Source organism: Pseudophryne corroboree, chromosome 4 (assembly GCF_028390025.1).
Source record: "Pseudophryne corroboree isolate aPseCor3 chromosome 4, aPseCor3.hap2, whole genome shotgun sequence".
NCBI lineage: Eukaryota > Metazoa > Chordata > Amphibia > Anura > Myobatrachidae > Pseudophryne > Pseudophryne corroboree.
In genome coordinates, this window is record NC_086447.1 from 196,131,784 (window position 1) to 196,149,518 (window position 17,735).

The 17,735-nt window shown below is 46.3% G+C and overlaps 1 protein-coding gene across 5 annotated transcripts in view; it reads left to right on the forward strand.

The window, feature by feature from the left end:
- ARHGEF4 (Rho guanine nucleotide exchange factor 4) overlaps positions 1-17,735 on the forward strand; it is a 443,120-nt gene that overhangs the window by 277,075 nt on the left and 148,310 nt on the right. Inside the window, exon 1 of one of the 5 annotated variants that reach the window (XM_063915713.1) lies at positions 6,311-6,606. The exons of the other annotated variants lie outside the window; for them this stretch is intronic. Coding sequence (XP_063771783.1) covers positions 6,417-6,606 — 190 coding nt within the window. The 5' untranslated portion in view covers positions 6,311-6,416. Of the gene's footprint in view, positions 1-6,310; positions 6,607-17,735 lie in introns of those variants that run through there. 5 annotated transcript variants of the gene reach the window in all.

Sequence of the window (17,735 nt, forward strand, 5' to 3'; positions counted from 1 at the left end):
GTGGTATACTGTGTATAAGGGGTGTTACTATATGGCATAAAAAGGGACTGTATGGTGTGGTAAAACCTGTATGTGGGGTATTGCTGTTAGACGTAACGTGAATTAGGGTCATTATTGTGGGCGCAACGTCAATAAGTGGCACTACTGGAGACATATGGGGTCATTCTGACCCGATCGCACAATGCACTTCTTCACAACTGTGCGATCGGGTCGGAACTGCGCATGCACGGCGGCCGCATTGCGCAGGCGCGTCGTTGCCTGGCGATGGCCGTCGCCAGGCAGCGAGGCCACCAGCGAAGAAAGTGGTTACAGCGGTGACTGCAAGAAGATTGATAGGAGGAAGGCAGATCCGGGCGTCAACTCACCGTTTTCGGGGCGTGGAGATCCGAACGCAGGCGTGTCTAGGCGTTTGGAGGGCTGATGTCTGACGTCAATTCCGGGACCTGCATCGCTTAAGTGATCACACAGGGTAAGTACTTTTACCCTAGTTTAGTTCTGCACAAAACGTTTTAGCATAGCAGGGCTGCATAAGCGATCGTAGCCCTGCTATGCAAATATACACTCCCCCATAGGCGGCGTCAGGTTGATCGCATGAGCGGCAAAAAGTGGCAGCGTGCGATCAACTCAGAATGAGGGCCATAATGTGAATAAGCTACAGTATTGTGCGGCCACATCCCTTCCCTGCAAGACAACACCCCACCCCATGTTTTTTGGGCACTAGCTGTCTTTATTTAACAAATGGGGCAGACTCCAATTTTGTTTTTGGCACAGGGAACCAAAATGTCTTGTTACGGCATGGAAAGGGCAGGGGGAGGGGATAAATAATTTTAAAACATGAGGGGGGCTCCGATGCTGTTTCTTGCACACAGCACTAAAATGTCTAGTTACAGCACTGTATAAAAATGTAGTATCCATTTTATTTTAACAATGTATTTCTTAGCAAGAGGTCCAGATCCCCACATTTACCTTTCTTTGTAGCAGTACACATTTCAAACATTATTGTTCTGCCTCTCTTGCTGCCCATTCTCCTGTGACTGTATGCTGCTGCTGCTGCTGCCGCCAGGGGGTGGGGACAGACTCACAGAGAGGGACACCCAGGAATGGAGACAGCTGCTGCACTGACCAATAACCAGGGCAGTTTCCAGGTGACTTGTGCTGCTGTGCATATGGGGATTCTGCCTACAATACATTTTTTAGAACTAAGTAAAAAGTATAGAAACTACCAGCAGAAAGTAGCAGCAATGCGGGAGGGAGAGCACCTCTCAGATAGGGGGCACCACGGAACTACATGCCCATGAGCTCCCTCCTCAAGCCATCCCAGCCTGTGTTACAAGTGCTAATTTGTGAGCTCCAGACTCCTATTGCTTACTGACAGCTGTGCAGTGACGAGAGGTGGAGCTTCAGGTGGGCAAGTCAGAACAGCAAGGACTCGAAGTTGGAGGACGTCCTGCAGAAGTTTGACAGCAGCAGCAGCAAAGTATGAGGGGACTCAGGTAGGAGGAGGAAAGTTCACAGCTCTGCTGGGTCCCGACACCCTGCACTTAGCTACGCAAGCATCAACATAAATCAGGTGGTGGCCCATAGCTCTCCTCACTCCTGTGCACACCGGGACCACCACACACACACACCTCTAATCTTCTTTCCTGCCCGGCTGTCTGCTCCTCCGTGTTGCTGACTCCACCGGTCACAGCTGGTGTCCATTGCTGCTGTGACCGATCCACCTGAGTCACCCCCACTGTCAGTCACCCCAGCCACAGCTCTGTCACCCGATGTGCAGCTGCTGCTGGTGTCGGCTCCTGTTGCCCTCCTCTCGCTGTACAGATGCGGGGAGGAGCATGCGGAGCTGGTACAGGCACACAGTGATAGGGCCGGAGGATGCGATTTTCGGGCAAAGCCGCCAGTACCCATAACTCCGCATTGGCTGGACCCTTGTTTTCTGATGTCAGGAAAATGTAGACTGCACATGTCGGGGGCGGGACCTACATGGGCGGCGTCATGGTGTGGGCGTCATGTTATTTAAATGAGTGCCGCTGCATGGTTGTGGCTATCGGCGGCTGGCATTTAAATAATATGACATCCACTTCATGATGTTCCCGTGCAGGCCTCGTCCCCTGGCAATCCGGACTTGCGCATGCGCAGTTTGCATTTTCAACATGTCGAGTGATAAACCGGGAGGACCAGGATCTTTTGCGGGGCAGCGGGAGGCTTATGTGAAAAACGGGAGCCTCAACCCTGCAATAGGGGCTACTGCCAGGCTATATTTATATACAGGAGAGAAGCTCAGTTTCTCTCCTCTTTTTTCAAACATAACACCATCTCTTGATAGCATTATGCATAAATTACTTTCCCCTACCTACATGCTGTCACTAACTGGGATCAGGCACTCACGACGTCTCCCCATCCCTCTAGGTCCCATGGTGCCTTGCTTCATAGGCTCCTCCCCACAGCTCACGGGGCTGTCTCTCTCTTTCACAGGGCTTGTGTGTGATCCGGTACATGCGCACTGAATAACATTCAGATTTCGCCTCCACAGATGAGTGCTCACCGAGACAGCCGTTTTTTTGCATGAATTGTTTCGGCAGCAAGTTTCCTATAAGTACAGTGATAGGGGTATATGCAATTGCGGTCGAATTCGCCCCCAAAAAAAATCGACAATGCAATTCAGTACTTTTCGTCAAAAAAACGGACTTTCCAAATTCGACTTTTTGAAATTCGACATTTGACAAATTCGACATTTCTGCAATGGTACAAATGCGGCATTTTGACAAAAGTATATTCAATTGAAGATTGTAAATTCGACAACAGTGCTTTTAGACAGTAAATTCGTCATTTTCAATCCGCCTCACTTTGCTGGCGGAATCTAATAAAAAATTTTAAAAACATGTTTTTTGTGTGTTTTTTTTATTGTTAATAGCATATCTATTTATATTAGAAGGGATTAGTAATGCTGACACCCCCTGTGACTCCTGTCACAGAAGGTCCCTTCAGGCAATCAGGGAGCGCCACGTCCTGGCACTCTCCTGATTCCCTATGCGCTTCTGAGCTGGCAGACAGCGCATCGCACAGCACCTCCATTAGTTTCAATGGTGGGAACTTTGCGGTCAGCGGTGGGGTTACCCGCGGTCAGCCGCTGACCGCGGGTGACCTCACCGCTGACCGCAAAGTTCCCACCATTGAAGATAATGGAGGGGGCTGTGCGATGCGCATCTGACAGCTCCGATGCGCATACAGCCAATCAGGAGAGTGCCACGACGTGGCACTCCCTGATTGGCTGAAGGGACCTTCTGTGTCAGCAGTCACGGGGGGTCTCTGCATTCGGGGAAAGGGGTCCCATGTGTAAACATGGGACCCCTTTCAGTCCGTGTGGATCAGGTAAATGCATTTTTTTGTTTTGCCAAGTACGTGGATTACAAATATCACTGGACACTGGATTTAGGTGAGTATTAAGTGTATTTATAAGGTACCCTGGATTCGTCGACATTGGAGACGTGGCAGTCGGCGTGTCAACATAGGTAAGTATGTATGTGTCGGCATGTGTGAAATAAAGTTGTATTTTCATGGTGTGCGTGTCCTGTTTTTATTTGGGTATTTTTTTTGCAGTAGAACTACAGGTACCAGCGGGCCCGTTTTACCCCCGCATGCTGGTACTTGTGGTTCTCCAAGTACCATCTTGCGGGGGAGGCTTGCTGGGACTTGTAGTTCTTCTGCAAAAAAACAATATTCTTTAATTTTTACACATGGCTATCAGCCCCCCATCCGCAGCCCTTGGATGACTAGTTGGGTATTTAATGCCACGGCCGCAGGGAGCGGTATAAAAGTGTCCCCCGGCTGTGGCATTATCTGTCCAGCTAGTGGAGCCCGGTGCTGGTACAAAAAATATGGGGGACCCCTACGCTTTTTGTCCCCCGTATTTTTTGCACCAGGACCAGGCACAGAACCCGGTGCTGGTTGTTAAAATACGGGGGATCCCCTGTCATTCCCCCCCTCCCCCGTATTTTGGCAACCAGGACCGGCTCAAAGAGCCCGAGGCTGGTTATGCTTAGGAGGGGGGACCCCACGCAATTTTTTTCCGGGTTTTTTACCGTTATTTTTAAATTTTTAAAAATCGAATCAAAATCCGTCAATTGGCCCGTTTTTCGACAGCGGCACTGTCGAATCTGTTTTTTATTGAATATGTTGAATTCCGGCACCCGCCGGCCGGAATTCGACGTTCGAATTGTGTCGAATTAAAAAACGGGCGAAAAATTGCCGCAATTCGCCCCGGAATTGCATATACCCCATAATCTTTTTGTGAAAAGCGTCAATTCAGTGTAATTATAGAATTTTTACTAAATAGATCCCTTACTATAGTAATAAAAATACAGGTTGAGTATCCCTTATCCAAAATGCTCGGGACCAGAAGTATTTTGGATATCGGATTTTTCCGTATTTTGGAATAATTGCCTACCATAATGAGATATCATAGTGATGGGACCGAAGTCTAAGCACAGAATGCATTTATGTTTCATATACACCTTATATACACAGCCTGAAGGTAATTTTAGCCAATATTTTTAATAACTTTGTGCATTAAACAAAGTGTGTGTACATTCACACAATTCATTTATGCTTCATATACACCTTATACACACAGCCTGAAGGTCATTTGATACAATATTTTTAATAACTTTGTGTATTAAACAAAGTTTGTGTACATTGAGCCATCAGAAAACAAAGGTTTCACTATCTCACTCTCACTCAAAAAATTCCGTATTTTGGAATATTCCATATTTTGGAATATTTGGATATGGGATACTCAACCTGTATTATCTATACATAAGTCAAATTAACATTGTCCTTTTAAGTCTTTGAATCATTATTTGCGAATGCTTTAATAAAAATAAAATAAAAAGTTTAAAAAGTATTACAAAATATTAATAATAATTCATTAATGTTTTAGGGACCTATATATTAAAAATATCCCCCCCCTGGTTATGTACTATGGAGGTATAGCAGGGACAGCGGTTCTTTCCCTGTACATTGGAAGAGTCTTTCACATTTTGACCTGGTAGCTACATTTTCTTCAGATGGCGCTAGCCATTGTACTCTTAAGGCTACACTTAAAAATGACCAGCAGCCGCGGGTACTAAGAGGTCTATTCATATAGCAGTGAAAAGTGTGGAGAAGTGAGCTAGTGGTGAAGTTGCCCTTGGCAACCAATCAGTGTTGAGGTAACACTTATAAAATGAATTCTATAAAATTATACGTAGCAGCTGATTGGTTGCCATGGGCAAGTTCTCCACTGGCTTACTTCTCCACACTTTTCACTGCTTCATGAATAGACCACTAAAGAAGTGAAGTGATCCCATTAACGAAAGGGCCGTACTGACGGGGAGATTTCCCCAGAGATGTGTGCTGAGTGGTGGGGGACGGACACGGGGGCTGCTCATTTCACCCAGCGGTGAAATGAGCGACCTACTAGATTGTGCATGCATGCAGCCCAATCTAGCACCGGCGATAGCGAGGCGTGGAACCGCGCATCGCTGTCGCCGGCACCCCTACGATGTTCAGCTAATTTCTAAGCAATCTAGTCAGATTGCTTAGAAATTAGCTGAACATTGCTCCGTGTGTATGCCCCTGAACACATAAGGGGCATACACACTAGACAATATGGTGTACAATGTGCCTGATGTGAACACATCGTTCACAATATCGTCCAGTGTGTATGCACTACATCGCTGGCGATGGGCGCTCCCGTGGGTTGTCAGTAACATCCTACATCGGACTGCATAAAGGTCCGATGGACGACATTCCAGCGAGGGCTATTGCTTCACTTTCTAAACACACATCATAAGTATGGGTTCTACCCTGGATGTGTTTTCAGTAGGTTCAGCTGATACTTAATTTCTTATAGACACAATAAACACTGTAGAGAAATAAGAATTATCAGGCCTAATCCCCAATAATTAATACATATGCCTATGAATCTCTCCTCTTTAAAAAAATATAATCCCAAAAATAATCCCAGCAAAATGTAAATCCTCTTCTATCCTCATGGTTACATCAGTGGGATGCAGCAGGGGTCTGTTGCAGCCTGCAGGGCTTCTCAGAGAGGATTCCCTTACATACAATACAATGACAATTCTTCTTCCCATGTACCTCGTATTACTGAAGTTCCAGCCCTGCAGCACTAAGTGCATGAGTAGTCGTTGCTAGGATACCGCTGTGCACTGGCACTTGGCCATGTAGTACAAGTGAGTTATCTGATGATGACTGGAGCCCCCCTAGAGGGCCCCCTATGATGTCAGGTTGCATTCTACAAGGAACGCCAGGCTCTCTTCAGTCAGAAATACAGCCAGCAGTGCCAGGTACAGCTGTGCTGGGAGGAGAAGCAACAAGAGGCTCCAGATTAGCAGCAGCACAGCCTGTGTGTCCGGATGAGGACTCATCAGCAGCAATGTCCAAGTGATTCAATGAACCCCCACATTAGTAGTAGTGGTGGGAGCTCTGGGCTTTCCTCTGGCTCTGACTCTGACAGCAGTAGCTGCGTTGGTTGGGGTGGTGTTGCTGGAATGAGAGGGCTGCTGTCTCGATACTGGAGCCTGGAAAGCCTGCAGTCTGCTTCTGGTAAGGGGAAAAGCTTTTCTATCTATTGCTTCTAGTTGTGTCATGTCATACACTGCTTTTGTTGGGGATGAGCTGGTGCCGGTCACTGCAGAGGCTATTATCAGACGTTACAGAGCCTATGGGGGTACAGATAGGGGAGTTACAGTGCATGTGCATCATTATATATTATTTTACAAGAGCTGATCAGAATTAAGGTAACTGAAGTGTAAGCATCACCTCACTGGTAGAACGTATGTGACTTATTTGAAAGCTAATGCATAATATTATGTAATGACTGGCACTACAATATACTGTAATGTAGTCTATATAGTCCAGTCTGCAAGAAACTATCAAACTAACCTGAAAAAGTTTTATTCCCACACATCATTTTAAATGCCTAAGTCAAGAGGCTCGTGGAATCTGTGCAGCCATGTAGACGGGGTGCAAAACTTTACCACAATAGTAAATATGAGATGATGAAGTTAATTGGTTTCTCCTTAACAGAATGAACATGTTAACACTAGTGGAGCTGATGTTGATCTTTTGGATATTATTAGTATTATTATTATTATTATTTATGTGGAGCCAAAAGGGTTCCATAGTGCCTAACAAAGTACATAAACGATGAGCAAGAAAACATTGACTTGAAGTGCAAGACAATGGAGGGGTATCCAATTACATCCGATCCATTTTTCGGCTGGTGAAAACACGTATATTGCTGTTAGTGACTGATGGTCATTATCGTGGTATCCAATTAGGGTCCGTTTTTATCGTCCGAAAACAGACCCGCGATCACGCGAAAACACATGGGATCGGAGATTAGTCCCCAATCACATGTGTTGTCGCGGCCCCGACAGCCGCTTATCGCTTCAGGCACCCGAAGCATAATCCATGTAAGTTCCAGCATCGGGGAGGAGGAGTCTGCCAATACCGCAGCTAATAGGATAGACCCCGGCGATACAACTTCCTGTGGTCATTGACAGCGGGTAATTGGATACCCCCAATGTACGACAAGTACATGGTATATAAACATTGCTGCGTTAGAGGACAGGACACTGAAATAGTTATCAGGGTGGCAGAAATCGAGGGCTAGGTGCCGTTGTAGGCAGTTTGGAGTAGAAAATGGTCTAAAAGAGTGAAAGCACATGAGGAGAGAGGGCCCTGCTCAAGAAAGCTTAAATTCTGAAGGGGTGGGTCAGACAGACAGGGTTGACACAGATGGTGTAGATGTGAGCATGTAACAGAGAGTTGGATGAGAGATGGAGTAGAAGTGAGTATCTAACGGTTAGCATGAGAGACGGCTGGGTTTGATAAAGAAGTGGGTCTTAAGAGCCTGTTAAAAGTTTTGTAGAGAGATGGAGAGTCTGAAAAGGGAGGTGTAGAGAATTATAGAGGTAGGGAGCACCATGGCCAAAATCTTGGAGGCTAGAATGGGAGGAAGTAATCAGTTGACAGGAGAGGCGGCATGTATTTATGGAGCGAAGATGGCGGATGATAGTGTAAAGTGAGATAAGGTCAGATTTGTAAATAGGAGAGGAATGGGTGAAGGCTTTGTAAGTCAATGTGAGAAGCTTGAATTGGATTCGGAAAGAGGAAGGTGAGCCAGTGAAGGGCTTGTAAGAGATGGGAGGTGGATGAATTACGCTTGGAGAGGAAGATGAGCCTGGCAGGAGCAATGAGGATAGATTGGAGTGGAGAGAGGCATTTGTAAGGGAAGCCAGATAGGAGAAGATTACAGTAGTCCAATTTGGAGATAACCAGTGAGTGGGTGGGGGGTCTTAGTAGTAGCCAGGGTGAGAAAGAGTCTGATCCTGGAAATATATTTGAGATGGAAATGGCAGGACTGTGAAAGGTTAATATGTGGTTTGAAGGAGACGGAGGTATCAAGGATTACTCCAAGACAGTGCACTAGGTAGTGAAAATGTGGAAGATGAGGTTATGCGGGAGGGTGGGAAGCTATAAGCTCAGTCTAAGACATGTTAGGTGTATAAAAGCGCTGGGATAGCCAAGAAAAGATAGCAGAGAGACAGCTGGAAATACAAGTGAGGAGAGAGGGGTAGAGGTCAGGGGAGGAAAGGGGGAAAGTGGGTCAAAAGCAGAAGAGAAGTCAAGGTGAATAAGCAGGGAGTAATGGCCCTTGAATGTGGAAGCATATAGGTCATTGCAACATTTTGTAAGGGCAGTTTCAGTGGAGTGGAGAGGAAGAGGATGGAAGCTATATACTGTGTATGTATATATATATATATATATATATATACTGCTCAAAAAAATAAAGGGAACACTAAAATAACACATCCTAGACCTGAATGAATTAAATATTCTTATTAAATACTTTGTTCTTTACATAGTTGAATGTGCTGACAACAAAATCACACAAAAACTATCAATGGAAATCAAATTTATTAACCCATGGAGGTCTGGATTTGGAGTCACACTCAAAATTAAAGTGGAAAAACACACTACAGGCTGATCCAACTTTGATGTAATGTCCTTAAAACAAGTCAAAATGAGAAAATGAGGCCCAGTAGTGTGTGTGGCCCCCACGTGCCTCTATGACCTCCCTACAATGCCTGGGCATGCTCCTGATGAGGTGGTGGATGGTCTCCTGAGGGATTTCCTCCCAGACCTGGACTAAAGCATCCGCCAACTCTTGGACAGTCTGTGGAGCAACGTGGCATTGGTGGATGTAGCGAGACATGATGTCCCAGATGTGCTCAATTGGATTCAGGTCTGGGGAATGGGCGGGCCAGTCCATAGTATCAATGCCTTTGTCTTGCAGGAACTGCTGACACACTCCAGCCACATGAGGTCTAGCATTGTCTTGCATTAGGAGGAACCCAGGGCCAACTGCACCAGCATATGGTCCCACAAGGGGTCTGAGGATCTCATCTCGGTACCTAATGGCAGTCAGGCTACCTCTGGCGAGCACATGGAGGGCAGTGCGGCCCCCCAAAGAAATGCCACCCCACACCATTACTGACCCACTGCCAAACCGGTCATGCTGGAGGATGTTGCAGGCAGCAGAACGTTCTCCTTGGCGTCTCCAGACTCTGTCACGTCTGTCACATGTGCTCAGTGAGAACCTGCTTTCATCTGTGAAGAGCACAGGGCGCCAGTGGCAAATTTGCCAATCTTGGTGTTCTCTGGCAAATGCCAAACGTCCTGCACGGTGTTGGGTTGTAAGCACAACCCCCACCTGTGGACGTCGGGCCCTCATGGAGTCTGTTTCTGATTGTTTGAGTAGACACATGCACATTTGTGGCTTGCTGGAGGTCATTTTGCAGGGCTCTGGCAGTGCTCCTCCTGTTCCTCCTTGCACAAAGGTAGAAGTAGCGGTCCTGCTGCTGGGTTGTTGCCCTCCTAAGGCCTCCTCCACATCTCCTGATGTACTGGCCTGTCTCTTGGTAGCGCTTCCATGCTCTGGACACTACGCTGACAGACACAGCAAACCTTCTTTCCACAGCTCGCATTGATGTGCCATCCTGGATGAGCTGCACTACCTGAGCCACTTGTGTGGGTTGTAGACTCCGTCTCATGCTACCACTAGAGTGAAAGCACCGCCAGCTTTCAAAAGTGACCAAAACATCAGCCAGAAAGCATAGGGGCTGAGAAGTGGTCTGTGGTCACCACCTGCAGAACAACTCCTTTATTGGGGGTGTCTTACTAATTGCCTATAATTTCCACCTGTTGTCTATTCCATTTGCACAACAGCATGTGAAATTGATTGACAATCAGTGTTGCTTCTTAAGTGGACAGTTTGATTTCACAGAAGTGTGATTGACTTGGAGTTACACTGTGTTGTTTAAGTGTTCCCTTTATTTTTTTGAGCAGTATATATATATATAAAATCTGGAGTGTTTTTTTCTCCATTATTACAATGGGGGGTAATTCTGAGTTGATCGCAGCAGGATTTTTGTTAGCAGTTGGGCAAAACCATGTGCACTGCAGGGGAGGCAGATATAACATGTGCAGAGAGAGTTAGATTTGGGTGGGTTATTTTCTGTCTGTGTAGGGTAAATACTGGCTGCTTTATTTTTACACTGCAATTTAGATTGCAGATTGAACACACCACATCCAAATCCCTGCTATGTTCGATTTTGACTATGCGATTTCCCTTGAACTCCCCCAGAGCCCAGATAGCACAGATAGGACAGATTTTGACTATCTGTGCTTGAGATTTTGTCTATGTACGATTTTGACTAAGTGCCAATTTTGACTATACTTTATACTAGATAGTACACTAGATAGTCAAGATTGACTTGCCTGCACAGTCTATGGGCTAAAACACACTACCCGGCTTTTGCCGGCCGGGAAAAAGCCGGAAGGCTTTTTCCCGTGCCGGCATTGTAGTTAACAGTGTGAGGGCTAGGGTCCCTTCACACTGCACGGCCCCGGCCCGGCTGCCGGGTTGCAGCCGGGTCTCACCACTGGAAGGTCCGGCTGCCGGGCAGGCGCCGGGCCGTCATTGCAGCCAGTAAACCGTGTGTGTGAAGGGGAGCTTTCACACACAATGTTTTTTTCCCAAGCCGTGTCTAATGCTGCACATGCGCACAGCATCACACACGGCTCAAAGCCGTCCTGTGTGACAGACTCTGCCGGTTTCTCCCGGATGGCAAAAAGCCGGACAAAGTTTGTCCGGCTTTTTGCCATCCGGGAGAAACCGGCCAGTGTGTTACAGCCCTATCTAGCCTTACGATACCGACCCCACGGGAGCGCGCATCGGGATCGAATCTGTATCGCAAGCTGCCTAGCACCATGAGATATGCACTAACTTTTCATAAGATTTTGACTATATAGTCAAAATCTTACAGATTTATCTCACCGTGTGTACACACCCTCACTCTCTCTGCACATGTTATATCTGCCTCCCCTGCAGTGCACATGGTTTTGCCCAACTGCTAACAAAAATCCTGCTGCGATCAACTCAGAATTACCCCCAATATGCTTAGACTTTTCCTTTTGCAAACAAACTGATATTGCGGCTGTTTCTGAGTGGCACGTAATGCAGTGGAATGGAACGATATGATGTATTCGGATTCCTCACCCCCCAGCAGTCTGTCCATAAGAGAAGGCATAAGGCCTAATTCAGTCCTGATCACTCCTCTGCATATTTGCAGAGGTTTGCGATTGGATAGTCGCCGCCCAGACAGAATGAAAATCTGCCCCATGCAAGTCTGTGTACACCGTTCGAAAAAACTTTACACACGTCGGTCAGCTGCAAATCTGTTCGCAACTAACTCACCATCTAATGATTTTTCCAGTCTGTGCAGTCTGTGCACAGGCCCAGGACTTATACCTACAGTGCGAAAGAAACAGGCTGACTGGGCCGGAGCTGACGTCAAACACCCTCCCTGAAAACGCTTGGGAACGCCTGCGTTTTTCCAGACACTCCCAGAAAATGGGCAGTTACCACCCCCTAAACGCCCGCCTCCTGTGAATCAACTTGAGAACATCTATCAATAAAAAAAACCCGCTTATTTCTTTCGCAGTTTGGCTTTGCGCGTGCACATTATGAACCGTACACATGCGCAGTCGTTCGATACTCGTCCGGCTTACGAATTCGCACAACGGTGATCAGGTGTGAATTAGGCTTATAATCACTAGCAGTGGCACTTACTGTATACCTACCCCATGCTGCATACCCATGACATGCCTGTGGATGCTTACAGTGAATGCCCTGTTGCCCCTTGTGAGAAGCGACTAAGATGTGTATGACTCAGAACTCAGAATTAGCTTGTAATAAATCATTAGGTGATAGAGAAATAATGCTTCAAAGAATTGCAAACTTCAAAGCAACTTTATCATCTATGCAGCTTTTAAATCTAAACACAAAATATATTGAGGTTCAGCACAAAACTAGCTCCTCCTCGTGTGATTTCATAGGTATGTACGTAGAGGGACCTGTAGTGCAGCACGATAGGGTCAGTTGCCAGGGGAACAAGTTATTACATATTGAACTTACATGTACAGTATTGGCTTTGCTGTCTTTCATTACACAGTACTGTGTCTCCCTAATTTCCCTGTCTCTAATGTGATGAATTTTCAAGTATGTATACTTACTGCCATTGGCTTTTGAAAAGTTTGAGTTTCACTTCTAATAGTATACATAAAAATTAATATATATTGATTGCCATGGGTTGCTCATACATGTCTGAGAGCAAGACAATATTTAAAAAAAAATTGTCACAGATGACAAATAATGTCTCTTAAATGTTTCAGTATATTCAGTGCCTTATGACTATTTGTGATGCTGTTGAAACTAGTTTTGCAGTAATGGGCTGTGAAGAGGGCTGCTTTATGAGACAGAGAGTGACTGGGGGTAATTCAGATCTCATCGTAGATCAGTTTCTCAGACATGCGGAGGGACATCCAGCACAGGGCTAGCCCACCCTGCATGTCTGGCCCTACCCCCACAAGGGTGACAAAGCATCGCACAGCGGCAATGCTTTTGCACCCGCTGAGTAATTCCCTATCAGCGCAGCTCCTGCGTGCTAGCAGACCGCTACTCGCTTCATCCCGGGTTGCAGCGGCTTGCCTGTGAAGGCATGCAGCCGCCGCAGCCCGCCCCCATAATGGTCCGGACACGCCTCCGTTGTCCAGACCGCGCCCCGCCAACGGCGTTCTAACACCGTTGACACGTCCCCTCCCGCCCCGCTACCGCCTCTGCCTGTCTCAGGCAGAGGTGATCACAGCCCTGAGATGCTTTTAGCATCTCACTGGGCTCCCGGAGTGCGCACGCGCAGTGCGCCCGCTGCACGTGCGCACTCCACACAGGGATTCAGACTGCGATCTCTGCCACTGCAGCAATCCAGTCTGGATTAGGCCCTTTATCAAGTAGGGCTGGAGACATTATTAGGTAGGAGCCTAGACCAGGGCAAAAGCCCATAAAGGCCATGGTGTTAATGAGACTTATCTGTAGTAAGGGAGAGAAGATTTGTTAATTTAATGGAGGTTGTATGACTTACAGAGTGCTGGCTGGGTTTTTGGGACTGTTGGCTGTGTTATGAAGAGACCTGAGGCTTGAGGCACAAACAAAGTGCTTGGTGTGCAGATGAGAAAGATAATTAGGAGAGAAGAGCTGACATACAGTACAGTAGCTGACATACAGTAGCTGACATAAGGATGACTCACACTCCTCCCTTTGTCTGTTCATTCCCAAGTCGTTTAATCCCAACGTGAGAGTCAAATAACAAATTAAGCAGCAATAATTTGGGATCATTGTGTGTAATAAGTGGGTGGGCTGTAGGAGCAAATGTACAACGTACAATACATGATCAAAGATGGGACCCTTTGTGTCTCTACCTGCATAAAACAGGTGTACTGTTTCATGCAGGTAGAGACACAAAGGGTCCCATCTTTGATTAGGCTCAGTGTATGCAGTCACATGTGTTTCCAAAGTCCAAAAGGAGGAGTATATTTTTACATCCCAGACAGCATGGCTTGTGCTTAGCATTTATCCCGGTTTGATAAGATATGACAACGTTCATTTAGATATACCACATAAGTGAACTGAGTACTGACAGGGTCCACCTCAGTGTTCACAGAGAACAGGTGATAGATCATGGGCACAGAATACACTTCATCCATAATGCACCGTCTGCAGTCAGTATTGTTATTACGAACTTGAACTTCAGGTGTATGTACAGTATATAAATACGATACTGAGTGACTGATCCTCTAATCAATTTCAGTTGTGAGGAAGCATGGAGAGTAGGCATGAGGAGCCATGTGCATTCTACTGACATTTTACAACGGTATACGTTCACGATGATGATCTTGAAATAATGTCGACGTTCACAATGTCACAAGTGACAGAATATCGACATGACAATAGCGTGTCAACAGACAATTATTGTACAATTTTATGGCTGCGATTAGTGTTAGGCTGCGGTTATATGGCTAGGGTTAGGCTGCGATTAGTATAACGGTTAAGCTGTGGTTAGGGCTAGATTTGTGGTTAGGGGTTCGTGTGACAGTCTGAAGGGATGCAGATATGACTGCCGGTCACAATACCGGCACCTACAATACCGGCACCTACATCCTGCACCCTCACTATCCTGATGGTCGGAATGCCGAGTAACAGAGACTGTTCCCACTTGTGGGTGTCCACAACACCCTCGCCACCGAGCCTGCAGCATTGCACTCACGCCCTACCCTTCCCCGCCAGGCACCTCAATGTCGGGATCCCGCCGTCGGTATAGTGACCGTCGGTTTCCTGACCCATCAGATATCTTGACCATACTCTGAGATAGCTCACAATGGGCAGCGATGCATCCCATCACTAATTGCAAGCATAGCGGTGTTAATGAACGCCGTAAACTTGAAGAAAGTCACAAAGGACAGCTCTCCCGATAAGATCTGTCTTTTGCCATAGAAGTACTTCCAGATTTAGGACATGGGAGTCCTTTTGCACATACAGGGGTGTGGGGGGGAAGCGCGAAAAGAAGACAATAAACTTCTGTCAATGACTTCCAGCTTTATATGGTGTTGCCCACCGATTGCATCCAACTCCTGGAATGTATCGCATTTCGGGGCTTAGTGCATATGCGGTAAGCAGCCAAACCTTCAAAAATGCCGCAAAATATACATTGCTGCATCCTGACCAATGTATATGTTCATGCTATCAGCGTTCATTTGTGGGTCCACCAACAAGTTCACTTGTGGATCCACCAAGTGGACACCACAACACTGACAGCTGTGTATTTTCAGATATAAAAAAAAGATCTGTATTCTGTAGCACATTGAGGAGTTCATATGCATAAAGGGCAGCATGGGGGTGTGGTGGTTAGCATTAATGTCTCACAACACTAAGGCCATCAGTTCAACATATCAGGTGGGCTTTCTCTGGGTGCACTCCAGAACACTCTGGTAGGTTGTTTGTATGCTTGTATCTTAGGTAATTTAGACTGTAGGCTCCAGTGATATGAGTGACATATGAGTAAATTGGTGGCACTATATAACTTATGGGCCCTACACACTGGGCAATAATACCGAAAGATATGAACGATCTCGTTCATTAATGAACGAGATACTGTTCATATCTTTCAGTGTGGAGGCACCAGCGACGAACGATACACGGCCCCGCGCTCGTTCATCGCTGGTGCCCCGTCGCTTGTGCATGCAGGCCAATATGGACAATCTCGTCCATATTTGTCTGCACTGCTATGGAGCCGGGTGACGGGGGGAGTGAAGAAACTTCACTCCCCCCGTCACTGCCCCCCTGCCGCCGGGTTGCCCGTCGGTCGTATCCGCCGTTGGGCAGCTCGGCGTCGGATCTGTCAGTGTGTAGGGCCCATACACAGTAACCTGGAGAGAATGAAAAGAGAAATATGTCATTAGAAAGGTGATCAGGCTGTAGGTACAGGCTATGAGGGAAGATCTTCTGATTGGAAGTGGAGGATGGAATCATTTGTTAGAAGTTTCCTTGGATGAAGAAGAAAGCAGATTTACAAGGATTATGAAGAAGAGAAAATAAAAGTTTGGATACAGTTATGGGATTTTTTTTATACAGGTTTATGTGAAAGTTATAGCACTTAGCTAGGGTAAGCCTCAATGCTGCTTTACCAACAAAGGTGGTGAAGCAGAACTGTAAGTAAAATGGACGCACATTGCTGAGAACAAACCTGTGCTACTGTATGTATGCCTTGAGATTTGTAAACCTCAGCATCGCAGTATTTGCACCTGAGTCATCATCTTTGTGTACTGCACCAGCTAGGTGCAAAATATTCCCCTCCTAACAGAAGTATGTACGCTGATGGGCTGGTCTGCATAGGCAGAAACCTCCCAACAACTTCCGCATGCGCGCCTGAAAAGGGGAAGTGGCTTTGGCATAAAGAGCTTGGTTTCGCTGGAATGCAGAGTCCATGAGCCACACCACCCATTTTCCAACTTTTAGGGGGCATGTGCACAGCGTCTATTCACGACAGAGAGGCACAGGGGTTACAGTAACATCCACATGAATGCCAATGCCCATGGTTTCCCAGCAGAACATTTACAGACCATCACACTGCCTCTGCCGCCTTGCCTTCTTCCCATAGTGCCTTCTGCTGCCATCTCTTTCCCAGGTAAGTAACGCACTTGCACTCACTGTCCACATGTAAATGAAAATGTGACTCATCAGACCAGGCTACCTTCTGCCATTGCTCCATGGTACAGTTCTGACGCTCACATGCCCATTGTAGGCGCTTTCAGTGGTGGAAAGGGGTCAGCATGGACACTCTGACCAGTCTGCCGGTACGCATCCCCATACTTAGCAAGGTGCAATTCACTGTGTGTTCCTTCTGACACATTTTTATCATAGCCAGTATTAACTTTTTTAGCAACTCTGACCCAGTCATCTAGCTATCACAGTTTGGCCCTTGTCAAAGTCACTCAGATCCTTATGCTTGCCGATGTTACTTACTTTCTAATGTATCCCACCACCATGCTATTGTAATGAAATCATTTTATTCACTCAACCTGTCAGTGGTTTTAATATATATATATATATATATATATATATAAACACACACACACACACACACACACACACACACACACACACACACACACACACACACACACACATTGATCAGCCATAACATTAAAATCAGTGAAAGGTTAAGTGAATATATATATATATATATATATGTGTGTGTGTGTGTATGTATATATATATATATATATATATATATATTGTCCAAAAAGTAGGCACTCTCCAGGCTTATACAAGCTTCAACAAGGGATTTTATTTGGTACTCACAACATAGAAATGCAAGGTGTAATCACTTGCATGGCAATAAGGTAGCAGCAGCGACGTTTCGGTCCATCCGGACCATTTTCAAGCTTTACAGCAAAGTATGCCCATTTAGAATCCACAACAGCAGAGTTATTCACAGCGGAAGTGTCATACCCCATTGCTGGCTGTCTTTTATGTGCCCTGAATGCCGCCAAAATCAATCACAGGCGCGGCGTGCGTTTCAAACACCAAGTGGAACGCATCCGCGTCTAGTTCCGGTTCCGGTCACGTGATCTATGCGTCTCAACCACCGGCATGAAACGCATATTGATACCGGACTCCTACATACACGTCTCACAGTATCACGTGACCGTTTATCCATGATACCATCAGCGATACATTACTGCATCACTAGGTACATATAATAAAAGTA